General features: G+C 47.7%; 10 protein-coding genes across 10 annotated transcripts; 5 read left to right on the top strand and 5 right to left on the bottom strand. All coding sequences in view use genetic code 12, as the record gives it.

Moving 5' to 3' along the window:
* Nucleotides 1-114: 114 nt before the first annotated feature.
* On the bottom strand, nucleotides 115-2,130 carry CXQ87_004085 (uncharacterized protein; the record flags this gene model as incomplete). The annotated part of the gene is made up of 2 exons (XM_025482537.1): nucleotides 115-1,277; nucleotides 1,992-2,130. The coding sequence occupies 2 exons, from the start codon at nucleotides 2,128-2,130 to the stop codon at nucleotides 115-117; spliced, it is 1,302 nt and encodes a 433-aa protein (XP_025337155.1).
* A 126-nt stretch (nucleotides 2,131-2,256) lies between these two features.
* RPL12 (60S ribosomal protein uL11) lies at nucleotides 2,257-2,754 on the bottom strand (the record flags this gene model as incomplete). The annotated part of the gene is made up of 1 exon (XM_025482536.1): nucleotides 2,257-2,754. One exon carries the CDS (start codon nucleotides 2,752-2,754, stop codon nucleotides 2,257-2,259), a length of 498 nt encoding a protein of 165 aa, XP_025337154.1.
* A 1,197-nt stretch (nucleotides 2,755-3,951) lies between these two features.
* STE50 (Ste50p) lies at nucleotides 3,952-5,406 on the bottom strand (the record flags this gene model as incomplete). Its single annotated transcript, XM_025482535.1, has 1 exon — nucleotides 3,952-5,406. The coding sequence occupies one exon, from the start codon at nucleotides 5,404-5,406 to the stop codon at nucleotides 3,952-3,954; it is 1,455 nt and encodes a 484-aa protein (XP_025337153.1).
* A 1,717-nt stretch (nucleotides 5,407-7,123) lies between these two features.
* On the top strand, nucleotides 7,124-7,456 carry ASR3 (Asr3p; the record flags this gene model as incomplete). The annotated part of the gene is made up of 1 exon (XM_025482534.1): nucleotides 7,124-7,456. One exon carries the CDS (start codon nucleotides 7,124-7,126, stop codon nucleotides 7,454-7,456), a length of 333 nt encoding a protein of 110 aa, XP_025337152.1.
* Nucleotides 7,457-8,006: 550 nt separating this feature from the next.
* On the bottom strand, nucleotides 8,007-9,362 carry HRT2 (putative methyltransferase; the record flags this gene model as incomplete). The annotated part of the gene is made up of 1 exon (XM_025482533.1): nucleotides 8,007-9,362. The coding sequence occupies one exon, from the start codon at nucleotides 9,360-9,362 to the stop codon at nucleotides 8,007-8,009; it is 1,356 nt and encodes a 451-aa protein (XP_025337151.1).
* Nucleotides 9,363-10,593: 1,231 nt separating this feature from the next.
* On the top strand, nucleotides 10,594-12,651 carry CXQ87_004080 (phosphoprotein phosphatase; the record flags this gene model as incomplete). The annotated part of the gene is made up of 1 exon (XM_025482532.1): nucleotides 10,594-12,651. One exon carries the CDS (start codon nucleotides 10,594-10,596, stop codon nucleotides 12,649-12,651), a length of 2,058 nt encoding a protein of 685 aa, XP_025337150.1.
* A 752-nt stretch (nucleotides 12,652-13,403) lies between these two features.
* Nucleotides 13,404-18,876, top strand: STE11 (mitogen-activated protein kinase kinase kinase; the record flags this gene model as incomplete). The annotated part of the gene is made up of 3 exons (XM_025482531.1): nucleotides 13,404-14,123; nucleotides 14,156-15,495; nucleotides 16,512-18,876. 3 exons carry the CDS (start codon nucleotides 13,404-13,406, stop codon nucleotides 18,874-18,876), a joined length of 4,425 nt encoding a protein of 1,474 aa, XP_025337149.1.
* Nucleotides 18,877-18,962: 86 nt separating this feature from the next.
* On the bottom strand, nucleotides 18,963-20,060 carry YIM1 (Yim1p; the record flags this gene model as incomplete). The annotated part of the gene is made up of 1 exon (XM_025482530.1): nucleotides 18,963-20,060. One exon carries the CDS (start codon nucleotides 20,058-20,060, stop codon nucleotides 18,963-18,965), a length of 1,098 nt encoding a protein of 365 aa, XP_025337148.1.
* A 2,153-nt stretch (nucleotides 20,061-22,213) lies between these two features.
* Nucleotides 22,214-22,663, top strand: GNA1 (glucosamine 6-phosphate N-acetyltransferase; the record flags this gene model as incomplete). Its single annotated transcript, XM_025482529.1, has 1 exon — nucleotides 22,214-22,663. The coding sequence occupies one exon, from the start codon at nucleotides 22,214-22,216 to the stop codon at nucleotides 22,661-22,663; it is 450 nt and encodes a 149-aa protein (XP_025337147.1).
* A 1,209-nt stretch (nucleotides 22,664-23,872) lies between these two features.
* CXQ87_004076 (uncharacterized protein) lies at nucleotides 23,873-24,807 on the top strand (the record flags this gene model as incomplete). Its single annotated transcript, XM_025482528.1, has 2 exons — nucleotides 23,873-24,746; nucleotides 24,797-24,807. 2 exons carry the CDS (start codon nucleotides 23,873-23,875, stop codon nucleotides 24,805-24,807), a joined length of 885 nt encoding a protein of 294 aa, XP_025337146.1.
* Between the last annotated feature and the right edge of the window lie 14 nt (nucleotides 24,808-24,821).

Below are 24,821 nucleotides of genomic sequence, written 5' to 3'. Positions count from 1 at the left end.
TCTCCGAAGTAATTTTCCTTGACATTTCTTTATAATCTGGAAAATCAAGCTTAATCTTCCTTCTACACTGCCGCCTTTCATTGCTCATAATGCTTTATATAATCTATGGAGCGGCTAGACGAAGCCGACGAAGCTATTGATGAAGGAGAGTAAGCGGACAAACCACTTGTTCTCGTCAGTATTGACGATCATGTTCACCACAAGCTCCTTTTTGCGTCGCGTAGAGTCGAGCTGTTGCTTGACAAGCGTCAGCTCCACAACCACATTGCGCTTGATGCACCACACAAGGAAGAGAAGTGCAACCACACTGATAGAAAAGTTCTTTAAGAAATGCAACGCCTGGATGCCCACAAGACGAAGCACATGCACCACACGGCGCTTGATGCGCTCCTTGGGATCGAGATCCAGCTCCGGCTCCAGTTCCAGCAGAGACGATGCAGATCTGCCGCTTGACTTGCGCCCCAAGAACTCCTTCGAAAGCTTATTGACGATGGTGTTGATTTCACCCTGCCAGTTGCGGAAATCCTCAAGCGCTGCTTCTGGCACCTTTCCTTCCTGACGGCCTGTGCTCCCCACTGAACCCGCATTGGCGATACCACGGCGTCCGGACATGGAGTAGACCGACTGGGCACCCTTGTTGCGCTGCTGCTGCACGTACTCGCTCAACAGAAGCTGGGTATTACGGGTCAGGTGCGAGTAGATCTGCTCTAAGTTGCTGCGGTACTGTTGATTTGACACCAGCGCCAGGTACGTGCTGCCGATAGGCCAGGGGGTTCCCGACAGTAGCCTGTCTGACTGGTCGACCTGGGATAAATCAGGCAGCTTGGAGACGAACCGGTTGACTGGATCGTATTGCTGCTGCTGCTGCTGGAACGGGCTCTGGAACCGTCTGGCAGGCTCTTCATCGTCACTAAACTCCACATCCTTGATTTGGTCCCACAAGTACTCCAATTCCCCAAGCAACTCCCTGGCTTCCGAGGTGCCGCTCGCGTACACCCGCATGGTCTCAATAAGATACAGAATGTATTGTCTTTTGGCCTCTGTCCTTGAGAGGCCCTCTTCTCTTTTCCAAGCGTCCCATTTCTTTTTGGCGCCCTCGTCCTCGAGGGTGTGGCCCTGAGGTCTCGCCATGATCCCTACCACGTTGCCCTCGGTGGCTTGTTTATAGAGTCCATAGAGTTTGACCCTGTTTTCTGCTGGAGGCCTGGGTAAAGTGCCATAGTTGGAACGGGATGATAGCGCCCGAATTGTGGTGATTGCCTTCACAAATACACGATCTGAAGTTAGTATTTTTGGGAGATTTGGCAAGGTTATACATACCGATTGGGTCGGACATGAGGAAGAGAGTAGTTGGTATCTGGAGTAAACAGATAGTGCGCCGGATGCACGTGAGACCCCAGACTGTGGGGAACCGACCCTAGGGGATTTTGGAGAGGAAGGTTATAAAAAAAGGGAATATTTTAGGAGATTGAGAGTAGGTGATTTGGAATATCTAATTATCTTGGGATTTTGGCCCGGGTGTGGGTGTTTGGCGTGGGGTTCAGGTGCGGTGGTTGCAAACTGGATAGACCGAGGGGTGATAATAGAGTTTGGACTTTTTGGGGCTTAGAGAGAATTTTGTGTTTGAAGAGATTTGAGAGATTCAGAAGGGATGGTTTTGTTTGCTGCGATCGGAATTTGTGATTTTGAAAGAGTGGATGTTGACAGATGCCGAGGATCGAATTGAGAGACCGATTGGTGCATGCTGGTTGGACTAAAAGAGGAGGATTGTGACGTTTGAAAAGGTCACCCAAGGAAGTCAATCTTCAACATCTATGCTTCGAAATTGATTGGTCCAGTTTACTTATAGGGAAACTAAGGAGCCTTATTCAGAGCCCTATAGCAGCTGATCTGGTTCGGCCATATTGGTTCTTTACATTTTAACTTTTGACCGAACATTCCCAGACGTCAGTTGATGATATGAGCTTTTACAATTCAATCATACGGCTGACTTCCAATGCAATTGGTAGCACTTGGTTCAGTAATCACCTTGATCGATTCGCTCTTTTCGGCAGAATCATCAACACACTCCGAACTCCAGCGTCTCTTGAGTCGATGAGCTAAAGCGCCCTTTCTTTTCTTCATATTCATTGCTGTGCTTTTCTGCTTCGTCCATGGACTAAAGCACCGAAATCACCTTCCTACAAAACCAACTCACCAACCCTGGCTCGCCGATACTTCTTCTGTGACGTAAATATATTACCCTATGTATTACACCTAGTTTTCTGGAACATCAATCTCACCAGCGTCAATGGCCTCAATAATGTCGTGAGGGTTCTTGTACTCGACACGGCAGCCGACAGACTGGGCAGTACCCAAGATCTCCTTAGTGACGGAAGCCAAAGTCTTACCGAAAGACTTCTCTCTCATCTGTCTGGCGATCTCGAAGATCTGGTCAAGAGGAATGTTACCACTGTGCTTGACGTTCTTGTCCTTCTTTCTGTCTCTAGGAGGCTCCTTCAAGGCAGTGATGACAAGAGAAGAGGCAGATGGAACAACGGAGGCGGTGGCCTGTCTGTTCTGGATTCTCAACTGGACAGTGACCTTGATACCCTTGAAGTCCTTGGTGGCCTTGGCAATGTCTTCACCAACCTTCTTTGGGGACAAACCGAGAGGACCGATCTTTGGGGCAAGGGCGGAGGAAGCACCGATTTCACCACCGACGGCTCTCAAGTACAAGAACTTCACTTCAGAAGGGTCGAATTTTGGAGGCATGGTATTGACTTGAAGATATGGGTGAGAGGAAACTGGATTTTTTTTGCAAAAATTTTAGCACTAGCGAGCGCTGCACCGGAGGCACGTGACCCATCGCTTCTTTCTGTTAACTATGGGTGGGTCTCGTTGGGGTTGGTTGGTGCGCCGAGGGCAATGTGCAGGTATTTTTCCAACGGCAGTCGCGTTAGGGCTGGAGCCCTAATTAAGTTGGGGGTGTCGTCGACCGGGACCAAGAACAGGGAAGCAGATTGATATTTCCAGACATATTAAGCAGATTTGTCTTCAATAAAGCATGACTGTCATTATTGGGCCAAAAAGTGAAGGGTTTCATCAAAACATGCCGGTGTCTGAGGTGGCTGCAAACAGTCTGAGACATGAGAAGATGTCACTGAAATGAGGTCTACAAGGAGTAAATGGGCGCTTCTATCTGTTGGATTCATTGATTTAGTGATTTAAAGGAGTTCCTTAGAAATAGCAATCCAGCTGGCTTAGAAACGTAGAGAAAGGTTAGTCTGGAGCGGAACACACGTTGCATCAAATTATGGCTCACAGGGTTCATTCAACAAACTGTAGTAATTTTGGATCAACCTTCACGTTCAAACGCTCTATTGAAATAGCATTATATTGAGGAAGCTGGTAGCGGGCCGACGATGTGCAAATATACTTGGCTGTCGCTGATGAAAGGTATCTAGCAATTCATACAAAGTTTCTTCAAGTCGATAATTGAGACTACAATTTGCCAATTATAATTACGATGGGGCTTTTGTGCTTGCTGCACGCAAGCCTTCGAGTTTGCTTCGTGTATACTGTTTCTCTTTTCCTTTGTTATACATCCTTCTTTCGTGCTTCTATTAGATCGCTGATTTTTTCAAATGCCTTTACCAATAACAAAATAGAAAATTCTGTCACAATAATCAATTATGAAGCCCATCCAAATTTACTTAAGAATAATAACGTATGATTTTCAGGATTGATAGTTGCATCTTATCAGTGACGTCGGAGTATGCCGCTTGATGCACGCGGTGCGTTTTTACGAGATTATCTGACACCATCAAGACAACCACCAACACAACAACTCCATCGAAACGATTTATTATGTTACAGACTACATTTGGACACTTCCTGATTTCGGTTCCTTTATCATAAACAAGTTAAACAATGATGCATGGGTATAATGAAATGTGTATATGTAGACGGCTAGAGCGTTCCTCCGGGGATGTCATCGCCGATACGAGAGTCCTCATATTTGTCGTTTTCGTCCGGCGCAGCGGACGCTAGTTCCCTCAACATAATTGCCGGGTTCTTTCCGTGCTCCTGAAGCTCCTTGAAAACAATAACGGGTTTTTCGGTGAGCTTCAAGATACGTTCCTTGTCACCGTAGCAAATCACCAAGACGTACTTGCTCCAGTGATTTCTCGGTATATGGTGTCTTTTCATCGCTTGCTGAAGTACCTTGAGACATGTGTCGTCCGAGGATGCCTTGAGCTGCTTAAGCGGTTGTGTTCCCTGATTTGGCGTCAGCAAGTTCAGCAGACTTCCGTGCGAGACTTTGGATTGGTTTCCATGACCGTGGAAGTAATGCGACGTGGGGCTGAGTACCGAAGAGGAGCTCCTCCTCGATTTGAGCAAGGATTCACTTCTCTTGAGCTCGTCAATCTCTCGTGGCAGCGCTCTGTCATCACCAGGACTTGCAACCGCCAGACGAGACTCCACCAAACGTGGTTTACTAAAAAGACGATGTGACAGGCTCAGTTTGCCCATATCTGTGATTTTGCCGACACCCATTGAGAGCACAGAGCCCGAGGAAAGACGACGGGACTGCGTGGGGCTCGAAGGGTGCTGTGAATAAACCGAGTCATGGAGGTTTGAGCTTACTGAGTTGGTTGAAGTCGAGTGGGTCATTCCATCTGGAGCACTAGGAGGAGCGTCTGGAGTAAGCGAATCGGCATGGGTCACGGTACCGGGGTTTGAGCCGCTTTCCTGCTCATTCTTCGAGTTCACCAGCAGAGTTGGCAGTTGAGCAGGCACACCAGGGTCTAGAGTAGGTGTGGGGAGCGGCTTAGAGTCCTTGATCAACCGGATCACCGGGTTCAAGTCCGCCTTGAGTTTTATAAAGTTCTCGTTGAGTTTGCGAATGTCGTCTGAGGATGCCAGAGACGACAGCCCTAGCATGGACGAATTCAGAATGGCCGATCCCGGAGTAGTCAGGGCGGGAGGGGCAGTGGATAAGGTCTGTGAGGCACGCTTGAAGATGTCCTGAACGAGTATCTGGCAGAGCGTTAGCGCCTCCACAGAAAACTGGTTATTTACAAGCAATCCCTGGGCAAAACTGGCCGTGGTGGGCGTATTAGCGTAGCTCATGGAGCCCGGAGTGTTTGCGTTTGAAATTCCAGGAGTTCCTGGCTTCGAGCCCGAGGGAAGACCCGTAGACAAGCCATTGTCGCCCGAGATCAAGGAGAAAATGGCCCTTTTGACACGGAGTCTGGTAGCCAAAGGTTCTATACCCAATTCACGTAAATGATCGCTTGTGATGTAGGGAAGAAGCAGACCGTCGATGTTGTTTTCTATAAAGGCAGCGCTGAAGTCGTGGCCAATGTGCCCCTTGAGATATGACAGCACCTGGGCTGGATCCCATTGAAGAAACAGTTCCATGGTGGGGTTTGTGGAAGATAGATGGATGTGATTGTTAAGGATGCGAGGCGAGAAATTAGTAGGTGACGCGTCTTGTGTCGTTTACTCGTAGTTCATGGAATTGACCTCTGCTTGTTTTTGTAGTTAAGGCTCGCTTTGAATCGATTATATAGAAAGTTGATCCGCTGAGTTTCGTGCTTCTGATACATACCGCACTGATACATACACGCACAAGACCTAGCCAAGATCCAGAAATAGCCCAGGCAGGAGACGTGACCAATTGCCTTTTTTTTTTTATGAGGTGGCACAGTCCGATTTGGTAATTTCGGCGGAAAAGTGACAAATTCGGCCTGAGGCGGGAGGTCTAGATTTGGAGAAGTTGGTGAGTTGGGAGGAAAAGGTGGTGTCATTTTGCCTACTCAAGGTTATATTTTCAGGCTGGATTTGGAGATAAGGTTATTTGGTGAAATGGTTGCATATATACGGCTAGGCTGTTGGTATGTTTCGCAGCCACAAGGTAGGCGGGTCCGTGCATTTACAGCGATTGAGGCATTTAGGATTGAGTATTCAGTGATTCGTGATTTGAGTTTTGCTGATTTTTAAAGTTAGTTAGTTTGTCTTCGATTATTAGTAGAGACTCTGAAGTCATCTGCTTCCCCAGTCGGAACTCACTGACGCTACTGACTAGTGGTTATCTATACACCCAAGCCGTGCGTTTCATCAACATTCCAGCGGCCAAATCTTGAAACTGGCTTAGTGTTCCAACGGTTTCACTTAGACCATGTCTCACCCACGCATTAATTTTATAGCGTGGATCGCTGCAAGTTTCGTCAGAGGGACTCTTCGATCTGTATAAGATCTGAGAACTTGGCAGATTGAATCAGTGGTTCACCATGGGGTCCGCAGGTGTTTGAGGATCCACTTTGAGCCCAACCTTGGCCTGACCAGCCTTGTATTCGTAGATCGCTGCTTTCATAACCTGTAGCCTAGCACGATTCTTCAAAATGAGCTCATGAATCTGTGTATACTTCGGAGTCGTCACGGAAATACAATAAGCTCTAGTACCCTTAACAAAATGACCTATCGTTAGTTTGCAACTTTCTTCATTACCCTCCGAAGTTAAACGGCCATTGTCACCGAGCCGTTGTCATTGCAATATGCGAGATGTCATTCAGAAGTCTCTTCATCAAAATGATCCACTGTACTACGAGAATTTTAATCCTACAAAAAATACCAAAAATCCTCTAGCGCCTTCAATTTGATTTCTAAAATTGTGCATTAACCGGAGAAGAGTGTACCACTACTTAAGCCCCCCGTCTCGGTTTGCAGCCATTTCGCAGCCATTTATCCCACCACCTCCCTACTAAACTCTCGTGAAAGCTTATATAAATAGCATAGCCAATCAGTTCATCCACCTCCTTCGCCTCCACATCCCAAAACCCCAAAACCACAAATCATCAAAAACACCACCTCCTACGAAAACTCAACACTACAACCAACCTTAGCAACCAGTACATCACCTCCATCCACCTCAATTCAGCCAAATTGCCCCCTCCATTGATCCGCCCCACCATGTCAATTCCCCACTTTTTCCAAAAATCAAAAAAATCAAACAATCCCATTATTAACCGCCCCCTTCGCCACCATACCCCTATTATTCACCCCTGACCCTGTGACATTTGCCTCCCTTAGATGCCTCTAGCCTAGGCCTCCGAATCACGTGACCAGGCAGCCCTGCATGGGTGGCGCAACACTAGTCAGCAAGCCTGCTTCTACCCCAGCTTATGATATAATGATCTCCCCGTACCACCTACTTTTTCTTAGTGTATCCATTTTTTTCTTCCTTGCAATCATGGCCGAACAACACGAAGAGCTTATTGTTGACCTCAATGGCAAACAGGTTCCTTTGCTGAAAATCAGCAAACCCCACCACAGAATCCTTGACCACAACCAGAAACCGGTTCCAGACCCAAAAACCTTCCCTGACGTTGAACCCGAGGCCAAGGAGAGAGAGGCCAAGTTGGCCGAGGAGAGAAAGCAGGCTGCTGAGCAGAAGGAGCAGAAGGAGTAAAATAGGAATATATGATTTATAAATGCGTTGATTGTAGTAGGTGAGCCATGTGGCGAAGGAAGTGTGGCAAGTGAAGAATACAGTATCAATTGAAAGAAAAAGTTTACTTCTTATGTAATTTGATAAGAAATATATACAATTTGTTGTGTAGCACGGCTGCTGGGACGGCTTGTTTGGATGTTGTTGATTCTCTGTTATTGCCTATTGTTGCACCCAAAACAATGGAACGGTGAACAACGGTGGAAGAATATGGGTACACGTCAAAGTGAAGAGTCACTAAAGCCGGATTTGGTGATTTACGAATGAATTTTTCATTTTGACTGCTTTTCTGCTTTCTACAGGCACTACACGTTCAAAAGTAAATGGCTGCAACTTTTGATCTAGGCTGATCGCAGAAGCATGCATCGAAGCCCGAGCTGCGCTGATAACGATTCTGTGCACATTTTAAAAAACCAAAGAAATACTTGTCAATCGGTCATTATCAATTTTCGTCTGCCTAAATAATTCGTCCATCGGCCTCTATAACTGGCCGCTACTGGCACAGCCTAATCTAACCTCTGGAGAAGGAGATCACAGCCCACTTACCGGAGGCGGTCCAGAACTCGCCAATCTCGTTGCCCTGGCTCTTGTACTCCTCAATGAGCTTTTCGTTCAATCCAGCAGGCAATCCTACAACCACATCCGCTTTACAGGTACGCAACAGCAAGACGGGAAGACCGGAGGAAGCCAAGTCTTGAATAGCGGTGGTGAAAGGTGTAGTGGTGTCCCAGTGCAAGTCACCAGTCAACTTTCTGTAGTTCAAGTCGCCCTTGAAGATGATGAGGTTGGACTTCTGGAGCTCTTCGTAGAGATCGTTGATCTTGGGAATGTCCCAATAGTTGGCACACGAGGTCCAGAACTGGTGGCTCTGAACACCAATCTGCTGCTTTTGGGTGTACTGCTTCAACTTGTCAAGGAAGAACTTGATGGCCTCCTGGGACGCCTTGTCCTCCTTCACTTCGTCAAAGAAAGTAGTGTCCTCGAGCTGGGCCAAGATAAGATCAAAATCCTTAGGCATGGTGTCACTGACAAACCATGGAATCTGCTTGCAGTGAACCACCACCTTCTTCACCAACTTGGCCTCAAGCAAGAACAAGGTCAAGCAAAGGTCAGCGAAAAGCTCAAAGCCCGAGTTGTCCAAGACAATATCGATTCTCTCGCGCTTGCTGCTCAAGTAATGCTTCCAGGCGGCTTCTGTGTCATTCACAATGATCTTCTCCTCGTTCTTCTTACGCACCTCAGCACCCTGGAGACTCTTGATGTCCTCCAAACTGAAGTTACCTGCAAGCAACGACAAGTCTGTGGCGTTTCCCCACAAAGAAATGTCAATAAACTCCGTGAAAAGCAAGCCCAAGGCCTGCTCGTCGGCCTCTTTCTCGGCCAATTGCTGAGAAAGCAACTTGACTCTCTGACAGAGTTCCACCACACCAGTTCCAGACAGCTTGAAGGCGCCAGTCTTGGCGGGCTCAAAAATGTCGTATTTTTGGAGCTTCTTGGTTTTGGAGAACCACACGCTGATCAATTGGTACAAGTAGCACTCCAAGTAGAGCCATGGTCCCGTTTGCCATGTGACCAATTTGGCGTCGTTGAACCTCTTCAACTCGTCGTTGTAGATCTTGAGCTCGGGCTTGGCCTGAACGTCTTCATCGGTGAAAGCATCAACAGGCTTGTCTTCTTTGAAGTTGCTCAAAAGCGTCTTGAGGTGGCCTGTGACGAATTCAACACAACCTTCAGTATCTGGATTCTCCTTGGCGTGTTTTTCAAGATCCTCAATGGCCAGTGTGATGATTGAAGGCCAGCGTTTATGCACGGTAGGGTAGGCGAACGACTTGCGGTCGTCGTTGTATGAAGGTGATGGTAAAGACATGGTAGTTAGGATTTGACTGCGACTGGTTTGGTGATATCTAAGTGAGGGTAGCAAGTGCAGGGTGGAGGGATGTGCAATTGGGCAGAAGTGGGTCAAGTTTTGAAAATTTTGTCAATTGCTTGTATTTTGGGGTTTGGGGTTGAAGATGAATTAATGTTTTCACGATTCGTGGGGATCAGATGGGATGAAGCTTGGAAGTTGTACTGACCATGTGCGGAATCTATACCGTTGTTTTAGCAGTGGTGGCATCATAGTATGAGAGTTGATTTAAAGACAGAAAATTGACAGAATTTGAAAAAAGCGCTACGTTCAGTATCGAAGACGGACTCTGGATCGAATACAAAGTGTACAATTGAGAATGCCTAGATCAGGACTGAATTTTGTGGATTGAACCAGCTAAAGCCTCTTCCGCTTCCACGATGCTCTTCTCAATTTCCAGTTTCATTTGTTGTCAATAGGTAAGCCATTCATTCTTTCCTGCTGACACTAGACCAAATTCAATTGGCAAGCAAGTGTGTTATATTGATCCACATTCTTGAGTTCGTTTTCGCAGCCATTGCGTTTCGATAGTGAATCTATGATCCAACCATGCGGAATGAATAAAGAACATTTTAAATTCGTGTTTTGAGTTTTGGCCTATCACGTCCCGAGAGTCGACATTTTAATTGAAATTGAGCAAGCTGGACCCTAGAGTAAAGTACTTCAATGGGGGTTCGGCACTAGGCCCTTGAGTCATCTTTTGACATTTTGAATTTGCTTCACCATTGGGGGAGACTCTAATTAGTGAAATGCTGAAGTTCAGCGAATGGTCTCGTCGAATGTGGGATGTTCTTGTCTTCTGATTATCCATCTGACTCTGGGGACCCTGCTTTCCAATTCACCAGTATCGTTCTATCAGGCATCCGGTTGGATACTTTGTCCTCAATACAAACTGAATTTGTCAATTCCAAGCATTACAAAAAAATCTCCCAACATTTTAGGTTCCCGAAACTTGCCGATGGTGCATCATTATGGCTGCAAGGGACATCACCGTACCTTCCATGCTCCCTAAGAAGAGCCATTATAAAATAAATACACAAAGCAAACAAATTCATTAAAATCTTCCCCAAAAACCATCCATAAACCATCTCCTAAAATAGAAGCACCCACCCACCCAGCTGCATCGTTATCTACCCCAGTGCATATAAACGCGAACTAGCGAATCAATCAACCTAAGCGAACTACTTCCACAATGGTGGCTTTACCCAAACGCTGGATAAGAAACATCAGCTACCTTGCTGGTGCATTGGTAATACTATGTCTTTTGTTCTTTGTGGCTCAAGAGCAGAATCTTGTTTCCCCAACGCTAAATCTAAACTACTGGGGTGAGGAACTAAAGAGCCGTCGGCTTTACATCAGAGATATCACAGTGGAAACGTGCCTTCGGGCAACCAATCAGAGATGTCGAAACAAGAAGCTCAAGGCATTTGCACTTAGGAAAGATCTCAGTCTAGGGTCTTCGTGGGTTTACAGGCTGAATCTCAATCTTCGATTCACAGGCCCGAATGCTGCAAATAAGATCATCGACGACGTTGTTGTTGACATTGCCGTTGGGAATCCAGAGACTGACGGCAAGATCAAGAACAACCAGAATCTCTTGATACCCGAGAAAGTGCTCAAGGATATCCACAAGCTGAGAGTCTACAGCGGAGATGATCGGACTCAGATAGAAGAAGGCAACAAGGACGAAAAGCTAGACGCCAAGGTTGACCCGGATGAAATCATGAGGTTGAAGCAAGAGCAAGAGAGCCAGGCTGAGGACCTCAGAGCCGCCACCGAGAAGGAAAAGGAGTCTAAGAGTAAGGAAGGTGAAGCGAACAAACAGGTGGAAGAGGTGAAGGAGAGTGCAGATGACAACTCCGAAGAAGCCGTCGAAGACAAACCTAAGGAAGAAATCTCCGAGGAGGCACAGGAAGAGGAGAGTGGCAACCAAAAACGAGAGACTCACAAGACATACCACACACTTAATGGCTACTACCTTATACCCACGCCCGAGCAGCTTGAAAAAGCACGTTGGATAAATAGAGGGCACGGGATTTGGATCAAGAAGGGCCCTGTGTCTGCGGATGCTGTGAGATGGGTAAATGTGGTTTACGGTCCCGATGCCACCGTACATGAAGAAAAGGTGGAAATCTTGGAAAGCCCACTTCAAGACACCGGGGCGCCCAAGGGCCTCGAGCCGCGTCTTGTTGTGAATAGAGGAGAACCCAGCAGCCCCGAGAAGAAATTGCGTTTCAACAAGGACGGTAAGTTCAAGATTCTCCAAATCGCAGATGCCCATTTTTCAACCGGTGTGGGCAAATGCCGTGATCCAGAGCCACCCGAGTCTGCGAAAGGTTGTGAGGCGGATCCTAGGACGATCAGATTCATCGAGAAAGTGCTCGATATTGAAAAACCCGACTTTGTTGCCCTCACAGGCGACCAGATATTTGGCGATGATGCTCCTGACCCACAAACGGCTCTTTGGAAGCTCGTGACACCACTAGAGAAGCGCAAGATTCCATATGGTCTCGTGCTTGGTAATCACGACGACCAGCTGACCATGAACCGTGAGCAGTTGATGGACTGGGCGTCGTATCTACCACACTCAATGGCTGCAAAAGGTCCTGAAGAGGTGGATGGTTTCGGCAATTACGGAATCACCGTGCGGTCTAGTCATATGCTGCAAAAGGTTGCAGCGGCCCTCTACTTCCTTGACTCACATTCCTACTCTACACAGCCAAAAATTGCCGGAGGATACGATTGGTTCAAGGACAGCCAGGCGTGGTGGCTTGAGCAGGAATCGGGACTCATGGCCGAGCAGATGGTGAAAAAGAACGGACTTTCCATGGCGTTTTTCCACATTCCGATCCCAGAATTCAAAAATTTGGATGGCCAAGCGTTTGTGGGCAAGCATCTCGAGGGTGTAGCTTCACCCAAGTACAACAGCGGCATGAGAACGCATTTGGCCAACGCCAAGGTGCAAGTGGCAGCTGTGGGTCACGATCACTGCAACGATTACTGCTTGCTTGATGTGGAAAACGCCGGGCTGGAAGAGCACGAATCCAAGGTTTGGCTCTGCTATGGCGGAGGTGTAGGTGAGGGAGGCTACGGTGGGTACGATGGTTACATCAGGCGAATGAGGGTTTACGACTTGGACGAAAACGAAGGGAGCATTCGCCTGTGGAAGCGTGCCGAGAACAACCCCGATTTTGTTTTTGACAAGCAGCGGATCGTTCAAGGTGGAAAGGCGGTGAATTTACCAGAGTAGTCGCGAATGGCTGCAAACATTCTGGCTTGAGACAGAAACAAAGGCACTGCCAACGCAGCGCAACACCCGCTGTGCAGCCACTTGGCGAGGATTAGCCAACGGTGGGCTTTTGACAGGGTAGTTTTTTGAGTACTTTGTGTCTGTCAGATGCGATCGTGAGGATTGTGGGGTGCCTCGATTGGCGATATCCAGCGTCAATTGGCACGTTTCACATTCACGTCAACGCCAATTGAGACATTTCTTAGCCTTTATGCCCTGGCTTTGTTGCTCAGCCGTTCGCCTGTTTTAGCGTGGCATTGACCTGACTCGCTTTCTAGACCAAACCTGCAGTGACAGAGGCTGGCGGCCCCTCGGTGTTGCAGTCGTTGCTTGGATCGGGAGTCTAGACAAAAGTGGGCGATGAGAGATGGAGGTTATTTCGAAGGGGTTTGGGAGCGTTTATATGGACCAGGGTGTCCGTCGATTGGTCCATTGTCTCCATTCCCCAGCCACAATAGCCCCAGTCGCCAGCCAATACCCATAGAGAAGACCTCGTCAGACCGCTAAATCACCGGGTCAGTTCAAATTCTCGAACCCCTTTTCCCATCCAATTCCCATTTATAAGATCAATCTTGCTACCTTTTTTTTTTTTGTCGAGATCCACTTGGTGCATTCTTCTCGTCTTCGATTCTCCTGCGGCTAGGCGCGTAGTTATCTACACTTACCACCGCTCCTCCAACACTCGCTCAACTACCCACTACATTCCTTCCTTCATGGAGTACACAGATCTACTGCTGTGGCTCGCCAAAAACAAATGTCTGCAACATTTGGGCAAATTCATCGAAAATGGCGTCACTTTGGATTTGGTCCCGGAACTAGATACTGCTGCACTCCAAGAATTGGGCATATCCAAGGTTGGAGACCGACTACGGCTTGAAATTGCCATTCTGAACCTCAACATGCAGCGCCTCAAGACCAGTGTTAGCGTGGAGGAGGTCCAGAAACAGATCCTGCTGGAGCTTTCTTTGCAATGCAACCAGGGTTCAAAAACCTTCAGTGGGGTGGTTCCTCAGGAAAACGACGACGCCACGTTTGTGCCGAACGGAAGACTCCTGAGACTGCGGTCTACCGCCGAAAAGGAGGTGCCTGGCAGGACGGTCACGTTTATTTTGCCGGACGGGTCCATGAAGAAGGTCAACATCGAGGGCTGCTTCAACACCCAGCTGATCAAGCGAAAGGGACTCAAGACGCTCGGTGTCAAGGGCAGAGATACCGACTACGACACGTATATTCACACCACAGGCCCCGGCGGGGCCAAAATCTCGAGCTTGTATGACGTTGAGTTTGTTACGATATGCTTCGCTCCAGACAGAACGGAGAAGCACAGAATCATGCTTACGCCGAAGGGCGAGCAGCCGTCGCCCACTGCAGCCGAACAATCGCTTCGAATCTTGCAGAGAATGGCAGGTAGAAAGCCCCAGACCCTCAGATGCGTAATTTCTTTGGCCAGAGGCCTCCTTCCGAGTTGATCTCGTCCAACTTGGGTGAATACTTCCCTCAGGCACCACAGCAGGAGCTAGAAACGACGGTGAGAAACTCCGTACGTTACAGCATGCGCCTACTGCGCCGTTTCCGTATTCCCACTACACTGCTGATATTCCTGGGCAAGCTGGGTGCCGTATCCATGGCTTCCTCGGAACGGAAGCTCCGGAACCACAGAACTATTGGTGATATGATGGTCCACAATGTCAGTGTGATTGACGAGGCAACCAACCCGGACACCATTTCGCTAGCTAGTAAACCGGACTTGTCATCAGTGGATGATAGCAGACTGGACGTTTCCCAGAGGACCGACGTCAACAAGCACCGCTTCTCCGTGGCTGCGCTGTACACCACTAATAACAACAGATACTCGAGAATTGAGCTTTTTAGTATCGACTCTGATGACGATAACACCGACGACTGCTTGGACTATTATGGTGGACTAGGAGCCGACGGGGAAGACATTCAACCCTTTATTCCCGGTAAAAAATGGGTCCAGGGTGCACGTATCGGTGCTGGTTCTTTTGGTACTGTTGTTCTTGGTATGGACCCCGTGACAGGTGAGCTCATGGCTGTCAAACAGGTGCCTATACCTACAGGAGCTGCAAGACACAACGAGCTGCAGCGCTCGATGATAGAAGCTTTGCACCATGAGATGTCGTTGTTGAAGGAGCTTAATCACGAGAATATTGTTCGGTACTTTGGTTCGTCTTCGGAGGGCAGTTTCCTTAACATTTTCTTGGAGTACGTTCCCGGCGGCAGCGTGCAACTGATGTTGCAACTGTATGGCCCATTCGAGGAGCCATTGATCCGTAACTTCGTCAGACAAGTGCTCGTGGGTCTTAGCTATCTTCACAGCGTCGATATTATCCACAGAGACATCAAGGGTGCCAATATTCTTATTGATATCAAGGGTACGGTCAAAATCAGTGACTTTGGTATTTCGAAAAAGGTGGACTCGTCAGAAGACAGAGAGGGCAATAAGCAGGCCCGTCGTGCGTCGCTACAGGGATCTGTCTACTGGATGGCGCCAGAAGTGGTGAAGCAGACGGCGTACACGAAAAAGGCAGATATATGGTCCGTTGGTTGTCTTGTCGTGGAAATGTTCACCGGTAAGCACCCGTTCCCAAGCTTCAGTCAAATGCAAGCCATATTCAAGATTGGCACCCACACCCAGCCACTAGTGCCAGAGTGGTGCACGGCTGAGGGTAAGGATTTCTTGACGCAAACATTTGAAATTGACTACGATAAGCGGCCCACGGCGACGCAGCTCTTGGGCGAGGCTTTCCTAAGTCCGTTGATCTTGTCCCACCTGGGGCCAGAGTAACGGCAGTATGATGGTTGATGATATAGATTGATGATTACGAAAAACAAGCTACATGTAGTAAAACGCATCTTCACGTCTTATCTTTTGGGTAACTTCAGCATGCATCCGTTCCTTATCTGATCCGCTCCAGTCATGTGTCGTCATCACTGGCATCGTGTGCCAGATCTCATATAAGAGGCCATGCATACGTCCCCGGTTACCCCACAAAATACATATTACCCTTGGGAATTTTGACAAAAATATCGAAAAGCATCAACCTGGATAATGTAGCCCTGGTGCCTAAGGCCTTTCGGATAATCCACTCTCTTAACCGATATTTCGCAGCCATCACAATCGATGAACAATGGCATATTATTGAAGCTCAACAGAGCGTGCCTTTCTCACATGATTGTCCCTTCCCATTCGACAAGTAAAGCAGCTCCAATTACTGTAAATACATAAAGTTTGACCTCCACTTCTATTCAAGCTAGAATTACCAAGACAGGTCCGATTCGCAGCCAAGCGGGACCAGATGAACCAATCAGCCCCATGAAGACTTCCTACATCACCAACGCATTCTTACATTGAAATCAATAATATTTCGTTTGAAGCAGATTCACACTTCTAAAAATGCCATTATCTTCCTTCCATTGGCTGATTGGTGACCTCTCCCCACATCCCTGAACTTTCGCAGCCACCAGTCAGGCTATTGAGTCATCATGTGCTTTTGTCCAGGGACAGCACAGTTACTATTTTTAGAAAAGAATTGGATTTTTTTTCATTGCTCCTGTTACGCAGAAACACTGTTGCGCTCCGCCAGGCTCTTGAGTCGAAAATGGCTTTGAAACCTGGGGAATCATTCCATCCTGCACACAGCACACCCACGAGTCTCACGGGCACATATCATCACCAAAAACCACCCAATTCCAATCCACCTTTTAGCTTTTAAGTACCATCCTGCTGCCCAGCACATCTGCCACGCCGCCAGCTCAAGTCACTGCCATCACGTGACACCACATTGCAAAACCCAAAGGGACATGGACATCCCGCTTAAACTGCTGCCCAGAGTCTCCATCTCTACGCTAGACCATGCGTTTGAAACCAATGGCGAGGAGCCCAGGCGGTCCAGAAAGGACAGCTATTTGGGCAACACGCAGCCGGAATCTTCCCGTGTTCAAGCACAAATGTTTACACTGAAACTGCCACATGTCGAGGAGGACAAGGAAGGAATTGACAGAAACTACAGACTCGCGAGGACCTACTCGGAGACGGAATTCAACAATTTCGATACCGAAACCGGTCATCGATTGTATGACGACGGCGTGTTCCGCCTGAAACCTTCAAAAGCTCCGTCGCCAGAACGGCACGAGCCCAAGTTGTACTCTCGCTCCTACGAGCTGAACGTGGACATCGATTCAGGATCCCTAGGAGGACTCGAAGACGAGTACATTCCAGGCTTAGATTTTGCTGACGTGGTGCAATCATGGAATCCTACAACCAGAGACGGCTCGACTCAGGCATCTAGAGAGCACTCCTTCTTAGATTTAAGAAAGTTGCACGCCCAGGTGGCGCCGCAGCCTATTCAGTTCAGAAACCCAAGCGTCCTTGGCAAGCACGCCGACGACGAAAGCGTTGCAAAACCTCTAAAGAAACACAAGAGCTCCCCCAGTCCTACTGGCGTTTCGGAATCTTCCAATAAGGAAGAGCCTCACGAGATCAATTACGAGTCAATTCTTGCATCCTTACCCAACAACTTCACAGAGCTCCCGTACTCGCAGCGAAAGAAGGTTGTGAAGCTGTTTTCCGAGAGTATTGACTACTCTCAGTTCCTGCTTTACGTCAAAAACCAGCTTGGCGAAAAGTCTTGTCTGACTCTGAGCAGAACACATCGGTCAGACGGAACCCCAGTCATTGGCTCCAGTGGAGGAAGTCTCCGAAGATCTCGCCGTAATAGTACTGTGAACAATAATACTGTTGCAGGCCGCTTGTTGGCACTTTCACTGTCTGCCGATTTACGCAAGCTTGATAAACCACCAAAAGTTAATGTTGACGAGAAAGGCGCCATGGTCATGGGCTACGAACTTGGCCGTGTGATTGGTTTTGGCGCCTGGGGTACAATCCGTGAATGCTTCAAAGACGGAGAATGTAAGGCCATAAAAACGGTGAAGTCCGTTCGTGACTGTGACCACGGCACCAACTCCCCAACGAGCAAATGTAAACCATTACATAATCCCAAGGTGCTTCAAGTCTTCAAGAAGGAGATTGAGATTTGGCGCCAGCTTCAACACCCAGCTTTATTGCCGCTCCTTGACCATATTGAGACGGACGACACCATCTTTTGTCTCACTAATAGGATCTCGGGTGGAACTCTTTTTGAAGTTGTATCTCGCTGGGGTGTCTTTAATGACAGTATTTCCAATACTTCGGGTCCTGTCGGTTTTCTGATCCAGCGCCAGAGAAGACGTCTCTACGATGCAGCTCACTTCATCAGACAAATAATTGAGGCCCTTCTTTACATGCACCAGGAGCTCGGCATCGTCCACGGCGATTTAAAGCTTGAAAATGTCTTGGTTGACGACCTGGACACCGAGAATGTTCATGTTGTTCTTTGTGACTTCGGAATGTCCAGAGTCTTTGCCCCAAGACTCGGTAGAAAGCTGTCTCGCCGCGATGTTGATGACAGCACCGCAATGCTTAGATCCAAGAGCTCTGCAACCCAGATCAGAAAGCCATTCCTCGGAGGCGACTCGCCTAGCTTGAAGAACCTCTTTTCTGACGACAGCAAAATAGGTATTCTGCACTTCCACAGATCCCACGGCCCCTCACTCCAATCATTAGACTTGACTCCCACCAACTCCAAAACTTCCTTGTCGGAATTCCACGAATTTAAGGTCAGAGACCAGCACATATCATCGAACATCGAGTCCGACTTGCCTCACTCCCACATCGGCTCTTTACCATATGCGTCTCCCGAACTTCTTGAGCCTCATCCACCACCATTGGGTCCTTCTGCTGATATATGGGCTTTGGGTGTTGTTTTGTTCACCATGGTTGTTGGCAAGCTTCCATTCCAACATCCGTTTGAGCCACGCTTGAGAGCCATTATCAGTGCTGGTAAATTTAACAAGGATGAGCTCAGACAAGCGTGTCTTATGCAATGGATTTTTGGCGAAGAAGACGACAGCGTCAAGAACAACTCATTTGTGGACGCAGGACGCCTGAAAGAGATTGCAGTACTCAAGGCCGAGTGGGATGAAATTGATAAGGAGGAATTTGCATGGGTTTTCAACATGGTCGAGGGATGTCTTGAGAGAGACATCACCAAGCGATGGGATCTCTTCATGATGTTTGAGGAGCTCAAGATACACGAGAACCAGCTTGAGGAAGCCGAGGCATAATCCTACAATCCATGCGACACGAACAATGATTTACGAAACAGCAGGAAAGCACATATAATCAGGTACTAAAAAATTTGATATAATTTCTAATCAGCAAATTTGATCAAGACCTTGCCGCTGGCGTGGTTGGAAGCAAGTTTGTCTAAAGCCTTTTGGTACTCCAGGGCGGGCCATTCGCTGTCTATGGAATTGACAAACTGCAATTCGCTCTGGTATTCGATGGCCTTGTCGGCCCACTTGTCACCAGGGTGAAGCTTGACAATGTTGTAGTAGTAGTCGTAGTAGCCGAAGCGAGAAGCCAATACTCTGAAACCACCATTGAGGTTCTTGAAGAGCAAAGAGAGCAAGGAGTCGCTGCCGTACTTGAGCTTCGAGTCTCCGGCAATTGAGCCGTAGTAACCGAAGTTGGCCTTGTTCTGGATGATGTTGTGAATCTCAGGGAACAAGTCCGAGTTACCAGCACAGTCAAAGATGGCATCGAACTTGCCGGACTCCTTGACCAGCTCCAAAACAGGATTCAAGATTGACTTGTGCTGGGTGTAGTCAATAATCTTATCAGCTCCTAAGCTGGTGATAAGGTCAGCAGACTTACCAGAGCAGGTAACCACCACCTCTTGAATATTGTAAGCCTTTTTGGCCACCTGGACCGTGTATCTACCGACAGATGTACCAGCACCGAGAATCAAGACCTTCTTCAAAGCGTTCTTTGGGTTAACCTCGTTGAGGAACGTCTGAGCAGTTCCAAGCACAAGAGGGTATGAGGCAGCCTGGTCGAGAGGAAGGCTATCTGGGGTTTTTCTGATGGACTCACCGGATTCGACAAATGGGTCGACCAAAGTGTATTGAGCGGCAGTTCCGTTGCCGAAAGGGGTCTGGTTCAAGCCATTGACCCTGTCACCGACCTTGAGGCCGGTCTTCTGAGCAGCTTCTGAGCCCAAAGCCACAACCTCACCGGAGTAGTCAGAAGCAAAGCCTCTTTCGCCACGGAAGATCCAGCAAGGAGCAGCATTCTTCAACAAAAAGTCAATGGGGTTCAAAGCAGCGTAGTGGACCTTGACAAGGACCTTCTTATCAGGCACCTTGTAGCCTGTGGGCAACTCCTCCACGTCGGGGAACAGGGTTTCCTTGAGTGTAACCGGAGTGGTGTTGTTGTTGTATCTGAGAGCCTTGAAAGAAAAAGTCATGAGAAAATTTGTGTTGTTTAGGAGTCGGGGAATCGCCTCCGTTTATATACTGTGATTGCTAGATGCACGGCCGAAGCGATGCGTCTATAGATTATAGAGATATGCGCAACTCGCACATATGTAGATGTGGCTGGTGAGCAACCTTCGATAGACGAGAGGGAACATTACGGGGAGATACAAGGGTTAATTGGGCTCTTTGGTTTCTTGAAAGGCTGAATTGTAGAGGGATTGCAAAAAATGGCTTTCGTTGCCACCGAAAAAGAGACGGAAAGTTCACGGAAAGTTGCTTTGTCAGCAGTGGAAGCTCAAGGAAGCCCAAGGCGTTGGAATGCTTAAATGTTGATGGTGGGCTTTAAGAGCCGAGGTGTAGAAGTTGTGATATTTTGTGTTGTCTGAAAGTGTTGTTAAACCGATTTCTTTTGGTTTCACGATCAAGTGTGGCAGTTTCATGCAACCTCGAGGAAACGCAGGGACCAGAGAAGCGTGAAATACGATGGATTTCCCGAAATGCAGGTGACTTCCAGCATTGGTAGAAATTCGTTCAATTGAGCTTGAAGGGCTTGAGGTTTTGTGATTTCTTCGGTACATTGGGTATTGCGCAGAAGCAGTAGACGATAAGACGCCAGGCAGAAGGGAAGGGGCAGGTAGGTTTTGCTCTTTCAAGATGTCGATTCAGAAGTTATGAAAGATGACAGAGTGAAGTTCAGACTTCAATTGAATGAAATTTACTTAACGGCACTAAAGCGACCTCGGCAGCAATGTATGCTAGGGAGGTAGACGAAGGATAATGTATAGTAGCAATGACGGACACAATGCTTCCCTAAACACAATGATCTAACATCCGATTACAATGACGTGGTCAGGCCACCGGAGAGCTAAGAAATTCCAACTGATAAAAGTCATTCTCTGTAAATCTTGGTACCTCTATTTTCCAAAACCCTCAATGGTGAGACCCGATGCCCCACCGTCAATTCACCTCGGTTAATTCCATTGAAACAACCCCACGGCTTCTGGAAACACAGGGCGGCTGACCTCATGCTTCCACATATCAGCCAATGAGCTTGTGCTATCGTATCTCTGTGCGGCTGGATTCCTCTTCATTGTGATGCTGCGACAGGGTCCCAGAGGTGGATTCCCAGCAGTTGACACAATCGATGCAAATTTTCAGGAAACGATTTGGAGCTTCCTTGATACTTCGATCTTCTTCTTCCAAAACTTCAATCTTTTTAATCGTATGGTTTCTCGCTCCTCTTCGCAAACGTACCCTTCACCACATGGACCGCAACCAGCACAGTGTTTTGGCTGCGAAATACAGAAAAACAGGGTCCCGGAGCCCTGGTGCCGTTGCCGGGGCGGGGGTGCCGTATCGGACAATGCCTGATTTTCAGCCGCTTTTTGACGTGATTCGATCTTACATGACTGTGATTTGCAAAATTTGTGAAGAAACCGTGGGCCACTTTTGGGGCCAAACCGCAGGGCATTGAAAATTGTGGAAACCAGAAAATCAAAAGTGCACTAAAACTTCGGTCCCTTTTCTATTTTTCATTTATTTATAGAATAAAACAAAACTTTGACTTTCAAAGCCAAAATAATCCTCCGCTACCCAGACGAATCCGCAAGGCACCGACACGGCAAATCGTGAAATCGTGTCTGAGGCTCAGTGGCTGGTCTAGGTGCGCACCATGCTCCAGAGTCCACCCTCCGGTTTCCAGAAAATCCAATAAAAACGAATTGAATTAATTGGCAGATTTGGAAACTCCAAAACTCTGGCTTTACAATGGTGCAAAAAAATGTAAATTTTGTTGTCGTACGCCCCAGAAACACCACCCCTTTGGCGCCTCGGCCTGGCCACTGCTGCAAGCGAAGTGTTTTGTTTTCCTGCAAACGAGCGTTCTTTAAATAGCCCCAGGGACCCACCAGAGCCGTCTTTTAAAGAACCACTTTTTACACCCCCGTCTTGGAATATAAAACCGAGAATAAAAAACCAAAAAAAAAAAATAACAAAGCTCGGTTTTTACAAATCCACCCCCCAGTCACGCCAAGGCCTCGTCACAACTCCTTATCCCTTCCCTTCAGATCATCCTTCCGTATCTGGAGAATTACTCGCGCCTACTTCCTGAAGCACCACCTCCTGCTACTTCTTTTCACAAAACATGCCTCTTCCCAAGAACTACAGCATCAGGGCCCCTGCCGCCAAGGATCACGCCCAATACACAGAAACCTTGAAGGTGCTTACCAAGGTGGGCGACATTTCGCCTGAGCAGTTCCAAGACGTGGTTTACACGTGGGAAAAGTACTCTGACATGTACCACCCTAGGGTTATCGTGGACGAGAACGACACTGTCGTGGCCACGGGCATGCTTGTCGTGGAACAGAAGATCATCCACGAGTGTGGCAAGGTGGGCCACATTGAGGACATTGCTGTGAGCAAGTCTCAGCAGGGCAACCGTTTGGGCGACTTTTTGATTTCCCTGTTGACCGCCATCGCCAAGGAGATGGGCTGCTACAAGGTGATTTTGGACTGTCTGCCTGAGAACGTCGGCTTCTACGAGAAGTGTGGCTACCTGCCTGTGGGCATTGAGATGGGCCACCGTTTCGACTAGGCCGGCCTGCTCCATTCCATCGCAAAACAAAATGAAGGAAGCCTTCTCATTCTAGCCCACCGGCTGGGCATATAGACCTCTGCATCCCGTTGTTATTACATTTATTTATACGTCAAGCGCCTGCGTTTAGTAGGTTGTCACTAAGCTGTAGATTTAGTCGTGTGCTTCAAGCGACACGATCGAGTTTCCTCGGATCACGACCGTCCCGAGCGAGAGACGGTCGAGTTTGTTGAGTTCAAGCGCCTCCGCTAGCGTCACATTCATGAACACGTCGAAGCCTCGAAGCACTCCCGTGACATTGCGGCCTCCGTTGAGCTCGACAGAAACGGACTTGTTAAGGTACTGCGGTTAGTAGGGGTTCAAAGGGAATCGTGCCAAAAGCGGAGATCTGGGGAAGGTTTTGGAGGAGCTGATGATGAATAGGATGCTCTGGGTAGGTGTTTGATCAGCAGAGGGAATTGTATTGAAGAGACACTTTTCTTCTTGAAATGTAGGGCCACTCAAGTTGGGCAAGTAGAGCCTTTGGACTGTAGGGATAGTTGCTTCACCATTTTATCGGAACAAATGGAGGATGGGACTATTGGCGTTGCATTTTATCTGGTTGAAGCACAAAGGTGTATCACACTATATTGCATTGGAATGAGACATCTGCCGACTATAAGTAAGGCTGATATTCTCTTTGTATTAAAATCTTCTTCATCCTTATTTGCGGGAGCTTAATCATGGCGGTTCTTGAGGTCATCGTTGGAGTTGTTGAGGTGAAATCTGGGGAGTACCGAGGATTTGGGATACTGCACAGCATTCCCTGTATAATCACAAATAATCACTTTTACCACTTATCAAAATATCGAACTGGACATACCGTTTTCAATTCAGGAGCAGATACCATTGTGGAGTGGTTCTCTCATCGAGAGCTGTTGATACTGCTGCAGCCTGTATAGTATATGCAGGTATACCTTAAGAAGGCTCCCGAATTTATATGCCTGAGGGATATTAATTTCCTTTTATCCCCAGTTTTATATAGATATTGAACAGCTTATTACTTTGCTACGTTTAGAATTACTGCCACTGCTTTGGATTAGCCGTTTGACGTGATGGTATAGTGCTACCCATGCAGTACCTTCTGTCTACTACACCAGTCTGCACTACGCTTTGTTTACCTTCAACTTTCTTCATAATAATTGAATTCACACCGCAATTGACATCTGAATGTCAGATAATCTTCCTGGATCTCCACAGGCGCTGCCGCCTGCAGCAATGCTGCCGAATGCAGAGGCAGACAATGAATCGCTTCTATCACTTCAAACAGCCAAAGCTGAACTAGTACAACAACGAGATACGCTTCTAGCCAAAAAGAATGATCTTTCAGCAGCAATAGACCGTTTACAGGGAACATGGGACAGCTACCAGACGCAAAGCCGACAGTACGAAACAAAAAAGAAGCTAGAATACTACCTCCATCAGAATGACCATGAACAGGAAAAACGGCTAGCTGGAGAGGACGAGGTGGCGCTGTTCGTGTTGGAAAATATGCACGTTTTGCCATCCTCAGACTGGCTGAGAAGAATGGATCTAGTGGGGAGATTCTATCCACATATGGAGATCAGCCATACTCTGCTGAAGAACATACATGATACAGAGAATCAGCTCAATACAGAAATTCAGTTTCGTCTTGTGGCTCGAGGACTACCCTCTTTGCGTGTACTTCTTACGGTAAGAGACGAGAAGGTGGTCAAACTAGAGATTTTGCAATCAAAGAAGGCTACTCTTCTTCTCCACAAAGTCAGCCCGTCATTTGCAAGAATTCTAGAAACAGACTACGTCCCCAACGGCAAAGTGGACCTCTTGGTCTACGGCTACCACTCCCTAGCATCCATACAAGAAAAACGAGTATCAGTCCTTTCCAAACTCTTGCATCAACATTCCAAAAACCTCACACGGCCTGGTGCCGAATGGGACGCTGATCCTTTCGATTCCCTACAAGCTATCCCATACGTTGAGTTTGAGTTTACACATTCAAAAACAAATGAGCCCTATTTAGTCAGGCTATATTGGCATTTGGTGCTCAATGAACCCTTCATGGGTCAGGTGGAATCTGAACTAGAATTCGCTACGATCCAGAAAAACAACCAGACTGTCCTTGAAGGCGCCAGTGGCG

The sequence above is a fragment of the Candidozyma duobushaemuli genome, assembly GCF_002926085.2.
Source record: "Candidozyma duobushaemuli strain B09383 chromosome Unknown D_B09383, whole genome shotgun sequence".
In the NCBI taxonomy this organism is placed as follows: Eukaryota; Fungi; Ascomycota; class Pichiomycetes; order Serinales; family Metschnikowiaceae; genus Candidozyma; species Candidozyma duobushaemuli.
Note: the sequence above shows the minus strand (reverse complement) of the source record. Positions and strands in the feature narration are given on the sequence as shown.